General features: G+C 39.8%; 1 protein-coding gene across 2 annotated transcripts in view; it reads right to left on the bottom strand.

Moving 5' to 3' along the window:
- Window positions 1-19,837, bottom strand: part of DNAH9 (dynein axonemal heavy chain 9) — a 367,658-nt gene that overhangs the window by 282,691 nt on the left and 65,130 nt on the right. For both annotated transcript variants that reach the window (XM_083148325.1, XM_083148326.1), the window contains exons 13-22: window positions 18,446-18,572; window positions 16,561-16,816; window positions 14,974-15,215; window positions 11,002-11,137; window positions 9,489-9,685; window positions 8,989-9,413; window positions 8,243-8,465; window positions 7,325-7,491; window positions 6,367-7,237; window positions 1,637-1,767 (exon numbers count right to left, since the gene is read on the bottom strand). In XM_083148325.1, the coding sequence (XP_083004451.1) occupies window positions 1,637-1,767; window positions 6,367-7,237; window positions 7,325-7,491; window positions 8,243-8,465; window positions 8,989-9,413; window positions 9,489-9,685; window positions 11,002-11,137; window positions 14,974-15,215; window positions 16,561-16,816; window positions 18,446-18,572 (2,775 nt within the window). The remainder of the gene's footprint in view (window positions 1-1,636; window positions 1,768-6,366; window positions 7,238-7,324; window positions 7,492-8,242; window positions 8,466-8,988; window positions 9,414-9,488; window positions 9,686-11,001; window positions 11,138-14,973; window positions 15,216-16,560; window positions 16,817-18,445; window positions 18,573-19,837) is intronic.

Here is a 19,837-nt window from a genome sequence, read left to right as displayed (position 1 = left end):
GCTCCTGTTACTTTATAAACACAACATATAACATGACAGTTATGAGCTGATTGGCTGGTACTTTATCTCTCTCCATTGTATTAAATCAAAAGGCTAAGTACATCATTTTGTGGCTTATATCTTATCAATAAATATGCTAATTGTTTGTGAAGAAAAGCATGTTCTCAGTAGTGCCTTCCGGTTTGCTACAACTTATACTTCTGATAACTGACCCAGCATTATCCACTGAGACATCGGTTTTCTACTTTTTTCTATACTACTTACAACGTCAGCAACATATGTATACAATAATAATGCAAACAGCATATTTGTAACATAAAATACACATTGAGGACCTTATTCAGGTCCGTTCGTACGGACCCTTCGTTCGCAATATTTTGCGTCTGCACATGCGCAGGGTCATTTATGTACATGTGCAGATGCAGGGTGTGCGTGCTCACAGCCAACAAACTGTTCCCCATGGGCGCACAGCAGGGCAATCTATCAGCATATGGGAACGCCCAGCATTTCATGGGTGTTACCATGAGAACACTGGGCATTCTCATGCTAATGGGCCGATAATGTGTGTGCATGCAGATGTAAGGTTGCTCTGAGCAACCTTAGATATCCATGCACATTCCACATCATTCGATGGCCGGAGACCATCGAATGATGTGGGTATTCCCTCGTAGGCTGCGAATGGATGTTTATGTAAAACATCCATTCAAGCGCCATGCGAATGGTGGGCCGGCGTAACACCATTTCGCAAGGCGGGATCTAGTTGACTCGCTAGGATGTAAATTTGCACCTGAGCAAACAACCAGAATAACCCCTAAATACATTTTGTAGTTCAGAGTAATGAAACAATTATTTTTTTACCAGCATTACAGCTTGTGATCCCTGGGGGGTCCGATATGAACATCAAAATAGATCAGTTGAATATAGTACCACAAACTCCTGTCACTTTAGAGATTCAGACGCAATATAACATTTGAATACCACCCAAAATGTCAGTTTACAGTGTTCTGGTCAGGGCTCTAATTTTGCATGTAAAGTAGGAAGGCATTTACTGTAAGCCCACGGGAGGTGGTTATTTGGTCTACAGCATGATGGTCGACAGTCTTTAGGTCGACATGGGAAAAGGTCAACATGGGTCTAGGTCGAAAGGTCATTAGTTCGACATTGTCTAGGTCGACAGTCAAAAAGTCGACATGGGGTTTTTCACTGTTTTTTTGAGCCAACAGGCGGTATTTCATGCCATACCATCCACTAGGGCGTGGCGGGAGAATAAAATAGTGAATGTCCGACGCATAGTGAGCGCAGTGAGTGATGCGCTGCACTTTAAATTGTGTCCGTGTCGACTGTGTTGACATTCAGGTCAAAAACTGTGAAAAAACCCATGTCGACCTAAACATGTTGACCTTTTCCCATGTCGACCTATACCCATGTCGACCTAATGGCGTCCACCTATTGACTGTCGACCATCATGCTGTAGACCAAATGATCCCAACCCACATACATTATGTAACCAATTATTTGTTACTGCATAGATATTATAAACATATAGTTTCAAAACAACCCAAAGAGTTTTAACTAGGGGTTAACTTTAAGCAGGTGAAACAGATGCATTATAATGGCCAGCATAAGTACAGCTTACCGGCCCTGAATATCTTCCAGTTTATCATATAGTCCTGGTTTATTTGTAGCTTCCACAACATTAGGAGTCCCATTAGCATCATTTGCCAACTCTTTGAAGTCTGTATCAATGCCTTCAAATCTCTTTGAATCCTAGAAGATATTAATTAGAAAGTCTTAATATGTGGGAAGAATGTAAGATGACATGCAGATACATGTATTAAAATCTATTTTATCCAAATCGATTAGGGATAACGTACTTTGAGGCTCTTCCTTGAATTTGGGCACCTTAAATTCTAATACATTGGGGGTATCCAATTATCCTCAAATATGTTTGCGAACTTGTTTTATTCCTAATAAAATACTTAACAGAGCTTGATAGAGATGTGTCCTCATACATCTAGGACCTTATTCTAATTGATTTGGTCCTTTGTCGAACATTCTGTTAGCCGAGTGCACGCATCCTACACACCACAAAGGAGGAGAACTCTAAATCAAGACTATCTCCCCACTTTATCATCATCTACCCCAATAGGAAGCACGTGTTCCTAATCTTTTTACACTCTCATGTTAGCTCACGTTATCTGAAATGCAAATTGTAGCACATGGAGATGTACATGGACATATCTGTATGTTTTGTTTACAGAAATTGATAGTGCGATTTTTTTTAATTCAATTATTAGTTTCAATAAATATTCACTTATAAAAAGCCTATGCAAATCATCCAAGTATTCCAGGGTTGCCGACCCTCCCGGAATTTCCGTGAGTCTCCCGAAAATCGGGTACCTCCTCCCGGCCCCCGGAAGGGTGGGCAACCCTCCCGGATTCAGGGGGGACCCCCGCTGACCCCCGGATTGCGGCATTAAAATGCCGCAATCCTCGGGTCTCAGAGGAGGGGGCGGAGCTAAAACGGCACAATCGCGTCATTTTAGCCCCGCCCCCTCCACGGAGATCAATGAATTCGCTGCTTTAACAACATGGGGGCAGGGCTTATTGATGTCACTCGTAAGCCCCGCCCCCTGAGCGGCTGCCGAAACTCTCCTCTCCGGGCTTCTCCCGGAGAGGAGAATCTTAAAGTCGGCAACCCTGAAGTATTCCTAGTATCTACTAGGAATAAATAGATGATTTGCATAGAATGTGCAACAGAAATATGTTAAAATCCAGTTGATGACTACTAAAAAAAGGACATGTCCAGCTCCAAAGAGAACAACAGAGTGCTACAGTATCAACTCCTATTGCTGATGTACTGTACTATACATTTTCCATTTTAATCCCACATACACTTTCTGACAGGCTTTAGAGTGTTCCTGAAGTGTGTCTGAATTTTTACCGATTTATTATTTGATGTGAACTTGTATTGTAAAGAAGGAACAGATTTTCTGTTTACTTGGATTTTATTACTGTCAGATTATAGCTTTCTGCTACAACACTAAATGGCATTTTATAAGGCTTATGGCTTTTGCTTCGTAAAGAGACAAAATGATGGCATTTGTAGCTTTCCTGCAGAAAGCACAGCTCATTGTGACATCTTTACAGCAAATAAAGTAATACACTGCCTGAAAAAGTTCTAAAATCGTAGACTACAGAATATCAGTTAAAGTCTATATTTCACATAGGAAGCCTGCACACTGTCAGTCAGAATAGCAGCTCAGATTATGTTCCGATTTTGGTTTCAACAAACGCAACAAGAAAATGCAGTATACAGTATCAGTATAAATATTTTATTCATATAGTACATGAAGAATCTAGCAAAGATTTTGCTTTCCAACCTACAGTAACAGCTGTACGTTATCTGTGAATGAACACAAATGGAGCTGGAAATAGGGATTTATGATCCTGATGCTATGAGAGGTTTCTGTACATAGACAACATTAGTGGCATAACAATGCCACCGCAGTATATACGGTGGCTTGAGGGAGCTGGCCCCAATAAAGCACCGGGTACTGTATTTGCAGATTCCTTACTGTCTGGCTGTCGGCATGGAATCTGCTGTAAACGGGCCTTCAAAAATGGCCACAGTCATGGAGGAGACAGGACTAAACCTCTGGCATCTGTCAGGATATAGCACTACCGAATTCCGGGAGTGCTGCCAGGCTATGAGCAATGAGCATGAAACCCGTGGCATCAAGCAAGAAGCCCCTGGCAATGGGCAGGTAACCTACTGGGAAGAAGCAAAAAGAAAAACCCTGGCAACGAGCATGTACAAATTACAATTAATGTATGGGGGAGGGTGTGCAAATAACCTGAAAAAAAGCACACAAGTGTGAGTGGCTATTGAACTTTATGTTATAGGCTGCCTGACCCAAAATGCTGTGGGATACAGTCAATGGGCCACGGCAAGTGCCGACAGGCGGTATTTTATGCCCTACCATTCACTAGGGCGTGGTGGAAGAATAAAATAGCGTGCCAAGCGTAGCAAGCCACTGAGCCCGATGCATGGCGAGTGCAGCGAGCCATGCGAGGGGACGTGGTGCACTTTAACCTGTGTCCATGCCAACTGTGTCGACATTTGGGTAAAAAAAACTGTGAAAAACCCTTACACACAAAGCCATAAACCAAACTACAATAACATACATCTCTTCTCTTATCTCAAAATATCATCCAACACGACCTCTACGCTCCTCCCAAGATCTGCGTCTCTCATCCATACTAATTACTTGCTCCAATTCCCGACTGCAGGACTTTCTTCGGGCTGCACCCACTCTGTGGAATGCCCTCCCAAGCACAGTAAGACTCCTCCAGTCTCCAAACCTATAACGTTCCCAAAAAACTCATCTCTTCAGGCAAGCTTATCAAATTCCAGTACCAGTCATAGAACCTTGCATTCTGGTGGAATCGATGCAATAAAGAATACAGTATCTATCCTTATGTATCAATGCCTATTTCCCTATAGATTGTAAGCTTGCGAGCAGGGCCCTCCTACATTTTGACTGTCTGTAAATACCTTGTTTGTTGTATCACTGTCTCCATTGCAAAGCACAACAGAATATGCTGCGCTCTATAAGAAACTGTTAATAAATAATAATAATAAATGTCCTCCTTTTGACTGTCGACCTAATGACCCTGTCGACCTTAAGACCCTGTCGGCCTAACCTATGTGGACCTAGACTCACGTCAACCTTCCTGCTTGTCAACCTAGACACATGTCGACCTAAATGCATGTCGACCTAATGACTATCTAACAACTTGCTGGTGAGCAACTGAGCCACACCCAATGCTACTCCTATTGTTGTAATACAGGTTACTTGATGTGAACATTTAAAGATATGAAGAAACCAAGATATAGAGAGTGCTAAGTTGTATTCCACCACCTGGTATGAGTGTAATATTTCACTTTACAAATTGATACATACAACTTTGTATAAACAGGATAATTTATTAAAACTTTTTCTTAAAAATCCATAGTTGTGTTCTTTCAAGATGTCAACAAAAATAACCCAACGCGTTTCGCCTTTCAGGAAGGCTTCATCAGGGTTTTTTTTATGCACACATGCACACTAAAGAACAGTGTAAAAACAATCACTGACGAAAGTGTAGGCTTTAATAGAACTTCCCACAATCTGCGATGGTAATGTGGGGTCCAAAGTCAAAACTGCCCGGATCGGTCTTTTCACTATTTAGTGACCCCTTAATAGGAGAGGCGAGATAGCCTATCACATGTGGGGGGAGATCTATCCAACAATTTAGGTAGAAGGATTCTTTCTCACTACTGGTAAGGATTTTCCACAACCTTTTAAAAGGCTATAAGCCACGCATAAAAGAAAAAATTTCACGATCTGATGTAGAGGTTTTTTCGATAGTCCTCAGGGAACAAGTGGTAAATATCGCAACAAGTTAAAACTCAGATCCAGTCTGTCTGCTAGTTGCCCATATTTTTGTGCAAGAAACGATGGAATTTCTGTGCAGTCCTTCCCAATGTAAGATACCGGCAGCAGATTTGGCGCCCGCGAGAGAGGCACGAGAGACGAGGGGGGTGTCAGCTGACTGCGCGCGTGTATGTCTGTGTACCTCCTCGCGCTAACCTTAACATTCTGGCTCTAGCAGACCATGAAGAACATTGTATTTTAAGTGACAGAATTGGGAAATATCTCATATTACATTTCAATAGGGTCCTCTGTTAGATTTTCTCACAGGATACATCATTGGACAATGCCTATACAGGTTGAGTATCCCTTATCCAAATTATTCCTAAAACCATAGTCTCCAAAATGTACTTTTTTTTTTTTTGCTAAAAACCTACTGGGGACATCTGTAACTGTCACTAAATATGTGCAAGGACATGATTGCTTGGCATTCAAATCCAGTATTTGAGATAGTACACAATCTTTGTTTCATGTTTTGAAACCTTGTTTCATGTACAAATAAAATATATTTGTGTGTATTTCATGTGTTTGATGTGTTTGTACAACATAAATGCAAGATACTTCATGATACCTCATTCAAATATAAAAATATTCAAAAATACAGAATAATCCATTATCCAAAATTCTACTGGTCCCGAGCATTTTGGATAAGGGATACTCAACCTGTATTGTATATCTGTTTCAACATATTTGTCAAAATAGATGGAGTTTTATAACATGTATTCTAATTTAAAAATCCATTATTAGAAATGAGGTGGTTAATGTATCAACCAGTAAAAATAGTAGATAGGAGGCAGACAGATGGACTGACCAGTGGAAAAGTTGCCCATAGCAAACATCAACTCCTTAACTCTATATATTAAAAATACAAAACATCTGACTACTGTACCTCAGGAAGTTGTGCTCTTATGTCATCTGATCCAATAAAAATGCTTTCTAGATGAGACCAGGTGCGCTGTACCTCAAACCAGATAAAGATCACAGAGTCAGCCGTGGACAGTTTCTTTTGCCAGCCTGAAACTTCCTCTAAAAAGTATGCTATGTACTTTGATGTCATTAAGTTCTGAAGCTGAACTTGATTATCCTCCAAAGTCTCAATAAGCTCTTCATCTGATTTGATCAATGGAACATTTGTACGGGGGTGATTTTCATATTGAAAGTTCATCCCACTCCAAGTAGTGTCAAGCTCCTTCAACACTTTCTCCATGCCCATTTCTTTAACAGCTTTGTCCACAATGCCACGTACTTCATCTTCAAAATTATGAAGGTTCAGCTTTAGCAGATCGGCAAGTGTGGTGTCTTCATCCATAGTGAAGCGAACACCAGTTGCTTGCATCAGTTGACTCCAGTGTCTTTCTCGGATAGCTGGATTCTGAAGTTCTGCCACAGCACGAAAAGATGTCAATATGTTCTTCACTTGATTATCAAGCCCTGTAAATGCATCCCAAGCTCTCATTTCCTTGTCCAAATTCCGGATGTCTTTTGCAAACCGCTTGCACTCAAGGTCCATGTTCTCTACGTTGATCTCTCTCCATCTGGTGGTTTGCCAATCATCCATGCTGGATGTAACCAATGCAATCATGTCCCAGAGCTCCTTAAGAAGACAGACTTCTTTCCTACATTGTTTTAATTGCTTGTAATCTGGAACACTGACTTCAAACAATGTTGCAGACTCATAAATTGAGGCCATTCTGGCTTCCATTTTATTAATTTCCATATGTTTGAGATCAAGCATGTTATATGGTGAAACACTGTTAAACCTAAGGAAAACAAATTCACCGTTAGAGTACATTTCATTAAGAATAAAACAAAGAACAACAAAGAGCACCGAATGATAGACTCTTTACCTGAAAGGTGCCTCCTTGCGGAACCTCTCTCTGAAATTGTGCTGCTCAACATCAAATGAGGCACAGTTCCTGCGCAGAAGTGTGACTTCATTGGCTTGTAATGGTGCTACCTGCTGCTTTACAGTAATAGCCATTTTCTTAATGTTGTTCCATTTTTCTGGCAGCTCCTACAGAAAAAATGAAAGAAAATAACTAATGAAACCGATAATATATAATGAACTAAATTTCTAAGATTACATCACTACATGAGTTGCTGCTATGAAACGTGTTAATAGATTTTTTTAATTTACAAGATAGGCATCAGCTTCCTATCTCATCTACATTTAATCTAGCTCTAAGGGCCAAATTCAATCAGATGTAAGGAAATCCTTGTTTTTCTGGCATGAAGATTCAAGCAAAAAAAAAAAAAAAAAACAAGTGACGTTTTCCTCACATAACGGGGGAAATTTACTAAAGGAAATATGTAAAAAATAGGTGTATTTGTATCCAGAAATACACTTATTTTTGACATTTACTATCCCGAAAATACGGCAATTCGTATTCGTATTAATAGCACATCAATACGAATACGAATTGCCGTATTTTCGGGATAGTAAATGTCAAAAATAAGTGTATTTCTGGATACAAATACACCTATTTTTTTTTACAAATTTCCTTTAGTAAATTTCCCCCAACATCTCAGTATTTGTGAAGCCACTGTTGGTTGACTCTCCCTTTACAATTGTAATGAGAGTTCTTTATAGTTTTAGAAAAGGGGCCCAAGAAGTTTTAGATGGTCTGAAAGTAAAAAAAAAAAAAAATATATATATATATATATATATATATATATATATATATATATATATATATATTCTACTTCAGTAACAAGTCTTCATAACTCTCAGAGTAGGACAGTAGGACTTTATTCAGAGGACTGACCTCCAGCTGTTTGTAGACCTCATCAGGCAGTTCCTGTTCATAGACCTTCAGCAACTCTATGGTCTGTTTCAAAGGTTCAAACAACTCATCGGTGCTGCTCTGTCGATCCTTTACAGCCATTAAGTGACCCATGGTTTCAACTAGACCTTTGAAGTCACCTTCTTTCATCTGTTGACTCAAACCTTGTTTTGCCAACTTAATAAAGTCTTCAAGATCAAGTAGACTGAGGAGACAATGTTAGAGAATCAGTTTCAAGGACTTATTGAATAACTTTGAATATACATAGAGTAGAACCCTTTTTTTATAGAGACCACAGATTTTATTGGATAATATATATAGAATTTGAATGAATGGGCTCCATGTATATAACACAAATGGAAGAGAAGTTATTTGCCCACACCAACCTATTCCCTACATATATTTCTGACAATTGTTCATAATAATAACAACAACAACTGTAAGATGAATATCTAGATAATTATGTGTTGGAGACAATTACAGCAATTTTAATTGAACACCAGTAGGCAACCTATGCTTATTGATTTTTTGTTTGTTTCAAGTAAAGGTTTTACTCTGATAACCAAAACATATCCTCTTTCTGGAAATATGAGAAAAATACTATGGAATTGTCTAAAGTTACAGAAGAGGTATAATGTCCAGCAGGCAAGCTACTCATAAAATACAGAAACAAAATCGAACATTTCAATAGTAAGTGCAAGCTGAGATCTCAAACAACTTTTGCTCACCTGTTTGTTACATGATCTATCAGGTGCTGCTTAAACATCAGACTCCACCTCTTGATCACATTGAGCAGGGCAGATTTGAAAGGATGGGCATCTACCTTCATCCAGCACTCAAACACATTGACTGGTTCCAGGCGGTTAACTTCATCATAGATTTTTTCATAAGAATCTATCTGCTCCCTGAACAGTTGTAAAGTGGGAGGTGTCTCTGGGACACCATCCTCTGCATGAGCTTCTATTTCTTCTGCAGTCAGCACATGGCCATAGAGAAGAAACTGGCGCATAAACTCTTTACGATCATCTACATAGAGGTAGGCATACTGGTCGAAGGAATTTCGGTATTCAGAGCATGTAGTCATCATGTTCTGGACACTTTCCATGAGGAAGTTACGCATGTCTGCTAAATCCACCATGTCTTCCATATCAGCCTAGAGAACACATGGTTAGTATAATATATAACAATAATACTTTAACCAATCAATTAATGAGAACATATAGCATACCTGATAGTTGGGGAAATGGTTGGTTCGTGAAAGCCTGGGCACTAGTGATGAAATTCTGTAGATATCATTTATAAGTCCTTCTATTATATCATATAGGCCATCACTGGCACCAAGGTCCAGTGATGGTCGAAACATCATGTCTGGAATCACAAGGTCCAACTGCACTTCAAACAATGGAGCGAGTCCAGACTTTGTATCTGAAAAAGACCACAGAAGTTGGTCATCGCAGTTGGAACCAGGATCTCAAAAAGTCTGACAAATCATTTGTTTTAAGATTAGATTGAGGTTAAAACATTCAAGTTAGGTCTTTATACTTAAGTTAAATTGAATCTTGGGTGACACTAGAGCATAAAGTATAGAACTTTGGCTTGTGTCAACACCGATCATGTTGACACAAGCCCCACACTCATAGGCATCATAGTGGAATAAAATAAAAACACTTGTTAAGAAACACGAGTACTATTTAAAATTATCTTGATAGCTGTAATAGAATCCAGTAAATGAAGAGAACCATGTCCTGAGTTAAGTGAAACTTAGATACAACCAAAAAGATGCCTTTCTTTGTGACATATGAGATATGGAGACATGTAAGCAAAGTCCACAGAACAGGCATACTCTGTGCATAGTTGAAGTTTCATACATCTTCTCCACAGCACAATCTGGGTTCATAAGGATGTTGTATTAAAGACGACCAGTTGAAGGACACAAAGTAAGTGGCTGCTGTTTGTGGGCATGGACGATGATTAAGGGTATTAAACTAAATTGTACGGACAGCTGTGGCCTGCTAACAAAAATGCATACGCAACTCATTAGGGTGAATATAAGCACGGACAATTTACATTCACCTGTGTACCACACCCAGACCTGCACAAGTACTGTTCTAACAAATGTATCTCAGAGACACTGCAGTAGTCAAAACAAATAATCATTTCAACACGGAAAGGTCTCCAGAATCTAGGTCAGTAAAGTTTGGTAGCTGTGAATTATAGTGCCCTTCACATCACAATGAGCACGTCAGGTTGACACATTACAGTGCCTTTCTGGTTGGAACAAAAATCTGATACTATCCGAATGGCCATTTTTCAAAATTTTCCAGGAATTCAAAGCAAATGATCAACTGACATTTCCTCTCATAAATTACCAGATTTTTGTGCCAACCAGGCAGATTGGACAATAAGGGTGACATTTAATAGGATGAGAGATTCAGAAAGTGAGAGATTTGGAAAGAAATCTCCAATTTTTTAAAGCAGCAATCATTTACACAGCAAAATCAAACTGGTTTTGCAGTGTAAAAGATTGCCGCTTTAAAAAAATGGAGATTTCTTACCAAATCTCTCACTTTCTGAACCTCTCATCTTATTACATTTCACCCTAAATCTTTAGATGTATGGCAAGCTTTAGACATGCAGCCAGCCTTCTCCCAGAATTCTAACCAGTATTTCCTGGTTAAGCCTAAAGGTCCATCCCCTTTCCTTTAACGTGACAAGATCAAATCACAATGAATGCTGCATACCCATATTATCCAGAATGAATTTTAAGGAGCACTCGATGGCACTGAAGAATCCATCAAGAACCATTTCATCTATGTAATCCACATATGCTTTCCAAATGTCAGAAGTTTGGTCTGCGGAAAAGAGATCCATGTTTTCCTGACGAACAAAGAAAAAAAAAGTACACTTGATTACACTTTAGAGCCAACAGATTTATCTTTTCACCTTCTCCATGGTTATAAATATAGTTTTTCTTTTCAGCGAAAATTTAAACATGAAAAATGAATGGCTAGAGGAATGAGCTACATACACCTCCACTACTAAAATCAGTGTTTCATTATTTTTTACAGCCTTCGACAAAAATTACACATCTAGGGTTGAACAGGTTCAGTTAATTGAATTTTATATTTCATATCCTACACAATCCCTAGATCACATAATAAAAGTTACATGCGGATATTATTAGGCAGGCAGTGTAATATTACAGTTTTCTGTTAATGATTTTTTCTCAGTAATGGGGGATCAGAAAGCAGCATGTTTAAATGGATCCACATGTGGTTCCCCTAAGCTAAATTCCATTTTGCGTCCCCATTCCCTATGTTAAGTCAGTCATTCTCTTTAAATGAAGTAATTGTGATCTTAGTTTAGTAGCGAGTTGCTTAAAAACACATAAAAGTGTATGAGCTTTACTAGCTAATAAAAAAAAACATCTTTCTTTCTGGCAACATAACTTATAGAGCTGACAGGTTTTTGAAAATGGCAACTGCAAGTAAAGCAGGCTGATATATCACTGAGTCATTGTCGGTCTATCATTCCTTGTCAAGTCAGACTGTGGGGCCAATTCAGATCCATTCGTATGGGTCCGAATTCAGCCCGTTTTTCGATGGTGGGGGTCTGCGCATGCGTGTATTTGCACATGTGCAGACCCCCTGTACAAACGCCTTCAGAGAGTATCACACTCGCCGTGGCATTCGCACAGGCAGGGGATGGAGGGGGGTGAGCAGGGGGTGGCATCAGGGGACCGCCCAGCATTTTATGTGTGTCCCCATGAAAACTCTGGGCCTTCCCCTGGGAATGTAGTTGTGGAGTTGCCTGCTAGGGGCGGGAGGCTGACATCACATGGCGTCAAAACCCTCCCTGATTGCGGCGATTAGCGGTGGAAATAAAAGTCAGTTTAAGCTGACATTTATTTCTGAAGGGTAGAAAAATCATTCGATGGTCTCTTCCCTTTGGCCGCATGCGAGGGTATGTGTTCTTGTACACATCTCCTCACAAGCTAGCGAGGGGATGCAGGCAGCCTTAAAGAAAGCCTAGTGTGTATGAGCCCTAGGGCATATCCAAACCAATACAGGGCCTGATTCAGCCCTGTTCGGTAAGCTGCATGTACACAGCCCATGATGAAGTGGCTTCAGTTACCCACCACGTAGGCCTAGACACCAACCATGGCACTCTAAATTAACAAGATACCTACAAAATATCTCAAGGAAAGTTGAACGTAAATGGAGTAAATCTCGCAGTCCAATGGATTTCCTCACTTACACGACTATCTACCAGTCCTATAGTTATGCCCTGGAAACTTCCAAACAAACTTTTCTCATTTCTGCTCAAGCTTCTAACCCAAAACGTAATTTTAATACATTTCAATCACTTCTCAACCCTCCCTCACCCAAGCCACCAGTCACTATACATGCACAAGATCTTGCTTCCTACTTCAGGGAGAAGATTGACAAGATCTGAGATTAATTGGTATGCTCTAACTCAGTCAGCGATCTGCTCAATTCCCTACCTGAGCCCTCTGACACATTACTTCATTTGATCCCACGAATGAAGATGAAGTATCTGTACTTTTCTCTTCCTCCCACTCTACTATCTCTCCTCTTGACACTATACTCTCACAAATAAGTCAATCTTTATCTCCTAAGCTCATCCCAACCTTAATTAAAATCTGTTACCTCTCTTTCTCTACTGGCATCTTTCCTTCATGTTTGTTCAAACATGCAGTTATTACTCCAATTCTGAAAAAACACAATTCTGATCCAAGCTCTCTCTCAAACTACCGAACTACCGTCCCCTCTCACAGCTTCAATGCAACTGCAAACTATTTGAAAAAGACTTGCCTGCACTCGCCTCACACACTTTCTTAACTCGCACATTTTATTGGAACCACTTCAGTCAGGCTTTTGTTCCCAAACCTCCACAGAGAATGATCTGGTCACTGCTACGTCTAAATGTCACTACTTACTACTAATTCTTCTAGAACTCTCTGCAGCTTTTAACACTGTTGACCACACACTTCTCATACAAACACTACAACCCCAAGGCCTTAAAGACACAGCCCTCTCTTCTCTCATCCTACCTATCTTACTGCTCCTTTAGTGTCCATTTCTCTGATTCCACCTCTTCTTCACTACCTCTATCAGTTGGAGTACCTCAGGGTTCAGTCTTAGATCCTCTACTTTTCTCAATCTATACCTCATCTCTTGGCAAACTAATCAGCTCTTTTAGATTTCAGTATCATCTGTATGCGGATAATACTCAGCTTTACCTATCCTCCCTGGACCTGTCCTCATCTGTATTGGGCCGTGTCTCTGAATGCCTTTCTACTGTTTCATCCTGGATGTCATCTCGCCACCTCAAACTGAATATTTCTAAAACAGAATTAATTATATTTCCACCAATAAATAGTAGTTACCAACCAAATATCTCTATATCTGTTGAGAATACCACTCAACCTTGCTGCCTATGTATCATTCTTCCCACATTCCATCTGTCTCTAAATCATGCCACGTGCACCTAAAAAAAAACATATTAAAAATTTGCCCTTACCTTACACAAGACACTGCAAAAACTCTAATCCATGCTCTCATCATCTCACACATTGATTATTGCAATAGTCTCTTTATTGGCCTTCCCCAATACATACTCTCACTACTACAGCCCATCATGAATGCAGCTGTGATGCTAATCTTTCTAGCCAGAGGTTCATCGTCTGCAAAGCTACTCGGTCAGTCAGTTCATTGGTTACCTGTTTGCAACCTTATTCAATACAATTTTTTTTACTTACAAACAAAACCATAAACCAAACTACACCAACAAACATCTCTTCTCTTATCTCAAAATATCTTCCCATCCGACCTCTTCACTCCTGACAAGATCTACGTCTCTCATCCACAATCATTACTCGCTCCCATTCCCGATTGCAGGACCTTCTTTGGGCTGCACCCACTCTGTGGAATGCTCTCCCACGCACAATAAGATTCTCCTCCAGGCCTACAAGCATTCCCTGAAAACTCACTTCTTCAGTAAAGCTTATCAAATTCCAGGACCAGCCACTTAACCTTTATACCTTTCCTGCAGTATCTAATCATATCCCCACTGTACAGTTCACACATATCCACTCTCTTTCCTTTTCACATTATCCATCCTCCTGACCCCTGTCCAAACTGCTGGGTCACCGTATCATACAGCACACCAGAAACCTTTGCATTCTGGTCGTATTAATGAAATAAAGAATATATATTCTTGTGTATCAATGTCTATTTACCCTATAGATTGTAAGCTTGCAAGAAGGGCCCTCATGACTTTGACTTTCTGAAAAAACCCAGTTTGTTGTATCACTGTCTCCTATTGTAAAGCGCAATGGAATATGTTGCTCTATATAAGAAACTTAATAAATAAATATTGTCAGTGCTATGCCACTGTATAGATCTTGTGCTATACAAATGATAACATTATTGTGGATATTAAAAAAGCAATTATGCTGTGGCTTTGCACCTTTGTGTGGTCAGGGAACTCCATGGTGACTTGTCTGCATGCTAAAAACAAAATGGGAAAGAAAAAGTGTTTCCTTTCCTGAAACAGAGTATCTGTCTGAATGGAAATCAAAGAATGCTCAATAAGAGATAATCTGTATCTAGTGATTGAGTTAACCCCCGAAAGAGTATAAACATGCTGCTCTTGCTGACTTCTTCTGGACCTTACCCCGCTTACCGTACCTTCAGTAGTTGATGAATCTTAAATCCAGATTCACGGATGAGGTTGTAACGTTTCTCCAAGCGTTCACTTCTATCATCTAGGTTTAGAAGAGTGTCTTTCTTCCCATCTTTTCGCTCAAAAATGGGAAACACCCAAGTCTTCATAATGGCTTGGATTTCCTCCACATTGTCTCTGGCTTTCTGTACCCTTCTCTCTAAATCATGAATGCTGTCTCTAATTTGCTGGATGTAATCCCAAACCCCTTAAGAGAATATTAATATACACATTATATACACTGTAAGGTACTTTAAATAGAAAATAACATTCTAAATACTTCTGGTGCTTTATTAGTTTTCCTGCTCAAAACATAGTAATACACGTTGGTCTTACTCACTCATGTGCCAGAAAATTTGAGAATGCTGCTTCTATTCTCATTACAAGCTACCACACCAATGCATTAAATGATATCTTCCACAGTTGATTTATATATAGGGAAATATTGTTGCAATCCATGGTCATATAATTCTCAGTGCAGATAATTATGTATCTTGATTTACGTGACTTTATAAAAAAAGTTTTAAATTAGGTGCCAAAAAAATAAAAATATACATGTAATTTAGAATTTTAACATTCAACAATTTCAAGACTTCATTACGGACTGAGGCATTTCAATAAATCAAAATGCTTTTTTAACTAATTTGTGAGACCTTGAAACCATGTACTGTAAGGTTTTCTTTGTAATCAAAGCAAAGAAGAAAAAAGCAATTGGTCAAAACCAGGTTGAGCAGATGTAGCATGTGCAGAGAGAGTTAAAGTGCCCATACACGTTGCAATAAGCAGCATGCAATGCGGGGCACGTTATCGGGAGGATCGCATTGCACGTGTGCGTTTTGCATGCAATTTGCGTGTGATGCGATCCGCAGGCAGTACAAATAGTATGTGCAGCACATACTTTTTGTACTGTGCGATGAGATGCCCGCGGGAGCGCGCATCACGAAGCATTGCACGCTGCTTATCGCAACGTGTATGGGAACCTTTGGATATGGGTGGGGTGCATTAAAACTGAAATCTATATTGCTGTGTAAAAATAAAGCTCTCCAGTATTTGTGGTCTACATGTAATAGCAGCCAGTATTCACCCTGCACAGAAAATATAAAACCCACCCAAATATAATTTTCTGTGCAAATGTTACATCTGCTCACCTGCAGTACAACATGGTTCTTCCCTTTTCTTGCTTTGCTTACCAAAATGAATCAGTCTGTGTTAGTTTATTGCAAATGGAACCAGGGCATTACCAACAACCTCTGCACTAGTAGCTGTGGGCCAGATGTACAGTATCAAGTTTCAAAGAGTGATAAGGTGGAGAATGATAAATAACTAGCCAATCAGTTCCTATCTGTTATTTTTTAAACCATTCTGTAACATGGCAGTTATGAGGATAGGCTGACTGTTTATCACTCTCCATTTTACCACTTTTTGATGCTTGATACATAGGGCCCTGCATTCTTTAATATGCTAGATGGGTTGTCATTTCTGCAAATGTTTATCTATCTGAAGAGCAATAGGTTTCAGCCGTTGTTATTTAATGTATGACATTTTTATATTACCAGCTACTTTCCAGTTTAAATTTTCTTCAGCAGATTTTAACCGGACATCAATCTCTTTCAACTGTGTTTCTACCAGAGGAAACTCGACCTCGAGTATAGTGCTGATGACTTTGTTGTACCAGTTGGTAGCAAGTTCCAAATTGGCAGTGTACTGTCTGTAGGACTCTTTGGAAGCGAAGATGTCCTTGGCTTCGTCCGGTACAGTTTTCATCCGAAGTGTTTGGAGATATTTTACTTCCCGGAGCACAGACACCAACTGTAAGACACTCATTATATTAATCTATGCAATAAACTCCTTGAGCCACTGGATAATAACATAGTACATACACTTATTTTTTTACTAAGAAAACACTACTGAAGGTGTACCCTCAATGGGCGACCAAAACGCCAGACAAAATTGCAAAAAAAAAAAAAACATTTTGTTGCACCCAATGTTTCCTCTTTTTTCTTGAATACCAGCTTATATATCAATATGTGGTTTTGTTTTTTTTAAATAGCAGATCCCAGAGTTCCTGAACCTCTTTTCCAGGACTGCTCTTGTTAAAGGCTATGTAATGTAAAGCATAGGGCAGAGGTTTGCAAATGTGTACCCTGACAGCCCTGGTTGTAAGGATAACCAAGCTTAAGTACAGGTGACTTAAATAGATTTGTTTTGTTTTTGCTCTTTTAGAATTACTTAAGAGCCTTAACCATGGATAACAAGTAGAATAATTATATCAACATTGCAGATAAGCTGTTTTATTTATATTTTCAATGTACACATATTTCACATTTATATATAAAAAAAAAAACATCTAATTTACACTTGTACACTCCTGCTTTGTAGCTTTTTATTCCTGAAATGTAGTACACCATACAAAACAGATGTATACATAATTATGATCTATACAACTGAGAGTCTGCATAACCATCAACTCAGATACTGTAAGCTTATATACAAAGCCGCCTTACACACTAGGCAAGTTTTTTCAAGATATCACTCATTAGATTGCCCATTTCCCTTCAGTCTGTGAAGATAATGAGGACAGGAGTTTCACTCCATAATTTAAATTGTATTTTGGCTGAATTCGTTATTATTGCCACTGCAGATTTAGTAGACAATGGGCGGTATTCAATGAGGCTGATTCACAAGGTTTTTATGGCGATTTTGTGCTGTAAGGTGAATTTCTGACTAAAACGGTGAATCACCCTATTCAATGACCAGATGGCGAATACATTTCAAGGTTTTTTTCGCCATGATTCACCGAGTAGCAATCGCTATCTTTTTATGGTGAAGTGGAAGGTGAACTTTTAAAATAAAGTGTTTTGTTTTTTACAATTGGTGTAAAAAAATCCGGAATTTTATTCTGAGGAGGGGCATGCTATTTTTATTCATGTGCTGTAAGCACATGAATATATATTTAATTTGAAAAAAATATATATATTTTTTTTTTTACACAGACCAGCCAGCAGGGGGCCGGAGCCGAGCCGCTCATTAGATATTCATATATTCACTTCACCCGATCATTACATATTCATGATCGGGTGTAGTGAATATACGCGGTCCCCTGCTGGCACCCCCGGGGGGCATCCTGTGCTGCCTGGCACCCGGGGAGCCCACCTCCCACCCACAAACGTTGTGGGGCAGGCAGGAAGACTTCCATCTCCCTGCCTGCCACCGTCCTCAGGCTCCCTGCGGCGTTCGCCGCAAGAGCTCATATTCGCCGGTCAGGGGCAGCGAGCCCCTGACTCGTTGAATACCGGAGCCGGCGAGGCTCCGGAACGCGGCGACCAGTGGCGAATGTGCAGCGAATCCTAAACAGGATTCGCTGCACGTCGCCGGTATTCACATTGAATACCGCCCATTGAAACTATGAATTCAGAAATAAAAGTATCATCAACATACCTGTGGGTCAAAATTTACATTTATCAAATTGGAGCTTTCTTCGCGTATAATGAGAGGTCGCTTAAGATTATACTGGGACTTTTCCGATACTGTCTGGCACCATTCTGCATATAGTTGCGCTACATACCTGCAAAATTCAAAAAGTTAGGGGATCGTTCAAAAATACTTAGACAAATATACTTAAGTCTGAAACTCCTCAATTCTACAGTCACTCCCTCTAGGGTTTTTTGGGGGGGGTTTCAGGCTATTTACCCACCACAGGGAATCTTGAAGCTGGAGGTTCTGAATTACAAGCATACATACTGTAACAATTTGTTCATGAATACGGTATATTAGGATAAAATAATCCTTTCAGACAAAGATTTCCTCACTAGGAATGCTATGCTACGGGTAGCACGCATGGTTAGCATTACTGCCTCACAGCACTAAGGTCATGGATTTGATTATAACCATGACCCTAACTGTGCAAAGTTTCTTCCGGGTACTCCGGTTTACTCCGACATTCTACAAATATACTGGTAGGTCAATTGACTCCCAAAAAATGAAATCAAAAGAATGAATGTGTGTGCGTGCACATGTGGTAGGGAATAAAGATTGTAAGCTCCACTGTGAAATATGTGTGCGCTATATAAATAACTGTTAATAAATAAATTATATGCTGTGTTGCGGCTCTAAGGTGCCAAGTCGGACCTGACTGCATGGCCGCGATTGTGCAGCGTTTAGCAATTAGATAAATGCCTCCCCCAATATAGTGAAATTCTGTCTTGCATTTTTATGTGTATACCATGCGAATCAATGTGTAAAGTTAGCGAAGACTTTGCAGCCAGTCGAAAATGTCTAAATCCAATTGCAGAGTAATTAGAGGCGGAGTAACTAGAGACAGCTGCGGTGAAATCAGTAAGTTGAGGCTGGAACTGATGTCAAACATGCTCCTCTAACAGGCTTTTAGCAAGCCTGCACTCCCAATGACACTCCCAGCATTTTATGTCATGCCTAGCGTTTTCCTCAACACTCGTTCTAAACTGCCGGTTACCACCCACAGATAACTACTTCCTGTCAATCACCTTGTGAATGGTTGGTGAAAAAAAATAGTAGACTTCTATTGCAGCACGGAGTCGCGAATGCACATAGACATGTGCAATGTATCGATAATCGTCTGCTGTGTGAAGGTGTAGACGTGCGATCAGATATAATTTACCTTACTTGAAAAAAATTTGGAAAACTGACTTCTGATTAAGACATTAGAGGTTTGCTTGCATAAATGAAAATGATTAAGAGTTTGATAATGTTGATGATCAAACATTGAGTTCCACACAGTCTAAGGGCACATTATATCAGAACAGTGAAGACCTCCTCGGTGGCCTGCAAGGGGTGCTGGTAGCCACCTGGTCC

The sequence above is a fragment of the Crinia signifera genome, chromosome 6 (genome assembly GCF_055691185.1).
Source record: "Crinia signifera chromosome 6, ASM5569118v1, whole genome shotgun sequence".
Taxonomy (NCBI): Eukaryota; Metazoa; Chordata; class Amphibia; order Anura; family Myobatrachidae; genus Crinia; species Crinia signifera.
Note: the sequence above shows the minus strand (reverse complement) of the source record. Positions and strands in the feature narration are given on the sequence as shown.